The sequence below is a fragment of the Nothoprocta perdicaria genome, unplaced genomic scaffold, assembly GCF_003342845.1.
Source record: "Nothoprocta perdicaria isolate Ctin4 unplaced genomic scaffold, notPer1 scaffold_452, whole genome shotgun sequence".
Taxonomy (NCBI): Eukaryota; Metazoa; Chordata; class Aves; order Tinamiformes; family Tinamidae; genus Nothoprocta; species Nothoprocta perdicaria.
Window position 1 is genome coordinate 182,041 of NW_020455702.1, and position 4,991 is coordinate 187,031.

Consider the following 4,991-nt stretch of genomic DNA (forward strand, 5'->3'; position numbering starts at 1 on the left):
AAAAAGAAAAAAAAAACAGAAAAAAAAAGAAAAGAAAAAAAAGGAAATAAGTATTGATTAACAGCAAGAGAAGCAAATACTCCCAGATTTTTGAATGTGAGTGTGCACCTCTAAAGCTTCCTTTCCCAAGTCCTTGCATACCCCTGATTTTAAAATAAAAACGTGGACACGAAGAGGAAGGAGAAGGAGGAGAAGGAAAGAAGGAGGCCAGGGTTTCCCTTCTATAAATGAATTTTTAAATAGCAAGCCACCAACATGCAAAAGATACCTCGCAATATTTACAGATCAGCAGGTATGTTTTGCATTTAAGGGGGCAATTTATGGCTGCAGATTGAAATTAAAATGAGATTAGCTGCCTTCCTTTCAATTAGAGCCAGTTGGAATCTACCCGGAGAAGCTCTCAGATAAACCCCTCTTTCATCTCCCTCAATATTTGCCACGGAAGTTTCCCCATCACTTGCGAATATCTGAAACGAAGAATCGCTGTAAATCCAAACACGAGGACGGGTCCCCAGTCCAGGCTCCCAGTTCCAGATTTAAAAAAAAAAAAAAAAAAAAAAAAAGCTTTTTTTTTTTTTTTTTTTTTTTTTTCCCGGGGGGGGGGTTGTTTAACTGCTCTTGAAAATGTAAAATAACCCCCAGCATCGTCACATATGGCAAAGAAACGAGGAGGGAGCCTTCAGGGGAGAAATGTCAAACTGCACTAAAGGAGGGATCTAACTTCCAAGCTAATGCGAGTTCTCAATGTTGTGCTTCTTTTATTGCTTTCCCCCTTTTATTATTTTTACATATTTCTTTTTCCTCTCTCTCCAAGACCTACTTTAGGAATGCTCTCAAACACGTTATCAATCCCGAAGTCGCCATGTTTCCCCCCCCCTTTCTCTTTATGTCATATTTTCTCATCAGGAGCTCTACCATTTGATTCCATAATATTGACCAATGCTACAGGAGAACAAGAAAAAAAAAAAAGGAGGGGGTCGAAGAGTGGGGGAGAATCCGGGTAATTTATGGCTTAATATTCTGTGGACATCTGAGATTTATGACTATGAATTCTGAGCTATTTTATTACAAGATATTAAGCAAACACTTCTTACAAAATAATAACAATAATAATAACAGAAAATCACTGCGATTTCCAACCTCCGTGTCCGTCAACGAAGTGGAAGAGGTGGGGAGCGGGGGCGGGGAGGGGAAGAAGAGGGAAGGGAAAAATAAAAATAAAATAAAATAAAATACATACAAAAAAAGTTAAGGTTGGGTTGTGAAATTTGTGAAAATTTCCAAGCTCCCCTTCCAGCTGCTTTTGAAAAAAAAAATTAAAAAAAAAAAAAAAAAAGCGAGCGATGGCTCCGGGACTTTCTGCCTCCTCGTGGCCTGTTGCACCCCTCCAGCGCCCCTTTTTCCCTCCCTGCAGCTTCGGGGCTGCCCGGAGGGGTGCTGGGGGTGCAGCCCTGACTTTGCATGCCCACTTAGTTGCAACTGGGGAATCAACAGAAGCAAAAAGCAATTTTTCCCCTTTTTGACACCCGCCTCCCCATTGGCTCCCCCCGGGTCAGCTGACTTTGTCATTTTGTCTGTCCTGGAGCAGAGCCTTCCCTATAACAATCTAGTTCAGACTACAAACTGGAGACAGAAATAAATATTAAAGAAATCACACAGCCAGGTATAGAGGACGATATGAATTCCTATTTCACAAACCCATCTTTATCCTGCCATCTAACCAGTGGCCAAGAGGTGCTTCCCAACGTAGCCCTCAATTCAACTGCCTATGACCCTGTCAGGCATTTTTCTACTTATGGAGCAGCCGTTGCTCAAAACCGGATTTATTCGTCTCCTTTTTATTCACCGCAAGATAATGTTGTGTTTAGCTCCAGCCGAGGACCTTATGACTATGGATCTAATGCTTTTTACCAAGAAAAAGACATGCTTTCTAGCTGCAGGCAAAATTCTATGGGACATAATACACAGACATCAATCGCACAGGATTTTACCAGTGACCAAAACAGGAACACTTCGCAAGAACAAAAAACTAGCATTCAAATATACCCATGGATGCAGCGTATGAACTCCCACAGTGGTAAGTTTTACAGCTTGGAGATATAAATTAAATAAACTGAACCATCTTTACGACCTTCTCCCTAGCAGAACAGGCTGAGCGACTTTTTATGGCCCCATAAAAACAATAATATAGCTCCTTCACAGTTGCAGCTACAGGCCTTTTATTTGTTAAGTTGTTGCAAGCAAATATGGCTTGTTATGCTCTTTCTAATTAAAAGACTTCGAGAGTGTAAAATATCGATAATAAAGTGCAGCGAGCTCTACTTGGGAGTTAAGCACCCAAATATTATGGAGAGGGGGATAAGTTTGAAGGCGAGGAGGAGAGGGGGGGAAACTAAGATTGCTTGGGGTTGGCTTCCTTGCAAAAAAAAAAAAAGGGGGGGGAGGGAAGGGAATATATGTGTATATATATATGTGTGTGTGTGTTTGTGTAAATACATATATATATATAGATAGATAGATATAAACGGGAAGGGGGTCCCCACTTCTCTCCTGTAAGAGCTTTAATTGAGAGATTGGCTCGCTCTAGGAAAATAATATTGAAGCCAAAATGGGGATTTTTAGGGGGGAAAAAAATGTGACTAGAGGATCTAGACAGGGGGGTCCCCTCTCCTTATTTTTTGTTAATGGGGGGGGAGGAGTGGGGCGGGCGCGGGGCTGCGCGGGGGCGGAGGGGGCGCGGGCGCTCGCCGCGTCTCCATCCCCAACCCTTCCCCCCTCAACCCCTCCGAGCAATCCCCCCCCTCCCCTTCACCCTCCTCTTCCTCGCCGCTCCAGCGCTCACGATTTTTAGTCTGTTTTGTCTCGGCTTCCCTAGGAGTGGGTTATGGGGCCGATCGCCGGCGGGGCCGCCAGATCTATTCCCGCTACCAGACGCTGGAGCTGGAGAAGGAATTTCACTTCAACCGCTACCTGACCCGCCGGCGCCGCATCGAGATCGCCAACGCGCTCTGCCTCACCGAGCGCCAGATCAAGATCTGGTTCCAGAACCGGCGCATGAAGTGGAAAAAAGAGAGTAACTTGAGCTCCACCCTGTCCGGAGCCGGCAGCGGCCCCGCCGCTGCAGCCGCCGCCTCCGCCGCCGACAGCTTGGCCGCCAAGGAGGAGAAACGGGACGAGACAGAAGAGGAGAAGCAGAAGGAGTGAAGGGGAGCGAGAGAAAACATAATAATTAAAGGAAATAAGTTAAGGGAAATCGATAAAAAATAAAAAATAAAAAGAATGACAGCTCAGCACCCCTCCCCATCATGTATTTATCACTGGCACAATTGAGATGTTTGGCTACATTTTAAAAAATAAGAATAATAAATAATAAGAATGTGGGCCCTCCCTGCTATCACACATCATAACTCCACGGACTCGCCCCGTGCGGGCTCTGCACCCCCCTCTCCTTCCGCTCTCCCTCCCCCCTGCCTATTTATCTAACTCGGAATAAGACTGTTTAAAGCCGCACGCTTCTCCTCCTGCGATTATATATAAAAAAAAAAAAAAATAAAGGGGAGGGGGCCGCAGCCACCCGACAGTGCTGCCTCCCCGTGTTGGGTCCCCCCCCCTTAACATGGACTCTACCCCGGGGTTTTCTTCCTCTTCCTCCAAGACGAGCGACTTTTCCTTCCCGTGGTGCAAATCTCTTTCCCCGAAAAAGCTCCTTCAACCCAAACCTAGCATTTGGGGCTTGTTTTTATTTTTATTTTTTTGGGGTATAATTTTATTTTTATTTTTTTATTTTATTTTTATTATTTTTTTTCTCGAGAGCATCCTCCTCGTATTTAAACCTGGGCTCATCGCTGCATACAACAAACTGTGACAGTTTCTGTGTGGATATTTTTAACTGTGTTCGTGGTACCTGTATTTATATTTATGTTTAGCACTGTAATGTTCCACGGTATAAAGTGAATGGAGTTCTATAGCAGTAGGAAAAAATGCAAAAAAAAAAAAAAAAAAAAAGCAAAAAAAAAGTGTTACACCCTCTCATGTATAAAGGTCATGTCCAGAGGACTATGTTGAGTATTTAATAAAAACTGAATATTATTTTTAAAGTTTATAGAATGGCCTCTGAGCTTCAGTCGAAACCTTTTTTTTTTTCTTTCTTTCTTTTTCCGTGATGGTAACAGCCTGTTAGAAAGTTCACTTGGCTTCTGTGTGTTGTTCTTTAAAAAAGAAAAAAAGAAACAGTTCCCTCTCGCCTTATTTTTTCTTCTCCTTCCTTCATATCTGTCATTCAAGACTATTTCCCCCGCAAGGGAAAAAAAAAAAAAGAGAGAGGGAGAAATACATTTTGCTTTGTCTCCTTGAATGAGTCTTGTTACTGTATTGTTCACTGGCATCAGGAATCTATGCCATACCTCTCGCTTCATGATTAAAATGGATTTCCAAAGTTCAAAATAGTATATACTTCTTATTGCAGTCCTCCCCAGTCCAATCCCAGGTCAAAGAGGTTGCATCTCAGATTTTGTTTTCACATTCTGATTGTGATTTAAGTCTGATTTAAGCCGCGCAGCAGCAGCTCTATGGAAGGACACACTTCGCCCCAGACTCTTTCAACCTCGTTTGCCAAGGAGAGGGCGGGGGGAGTCTCTTCTCTGCACAAACTGCTTCTCGGGAGAGCGGAAATTGCTGATATAACGCCACGAGATAAGCCGAGCTCATGTGAAAAGTGCGGGATCGGGGCTTATATGATCTCTCACCCAGACTGTCCGATAAAGTTTTTTTTTTTTTTTCCTTCCTTTCTCTCGCCTCTTTGTCAGCATTCTAATATTTGCTATTTGCTCGTCTGTTGGGGCTGGCAGCGCGTGCGCACGTCTAAAGCTGCCCTGGAAGCGACTTAAAATCGCCTTAAAGATATTTTTCCCTTAATAAAACGAGCCGGATTCAGTGTTAAATGCCCATTACCAGGGGGAAAAAAAAAAAAAAAAAAAAAAAAAGCCTAGGGA

The 4,991-nt window shown here is 43.3% G+C and overlaps 1 protein-coding gene across 1 annotated transcript; it reads left to right on the forward strand.

Moving 5' to 3' along the window:
* Nucleotides 1-1,510: 1,510 nt before the first annotated feature.
* HOXC6 (homeobox C6) lies at nucleotides 1,511-3,204 on the forward strand. Its single transcript, XM_026046680.1, has 2 exons — nucleotides 1,511-2,077; nucleotides 2,876-3,204. The coding sequence occupies exons 1-2, from the start codon at nucleotides 1,678-1,680 to the stop codon at nucleotides 3,202-3,204; spliced, it is 729 nt and encodes a 242-aa protein (XP_025902465.1). The 5' UTR covers nucleotides 1,511-1,677.
* Nucleotides 3,205-4,991: the final 1,787 nt, after the last annotated feature.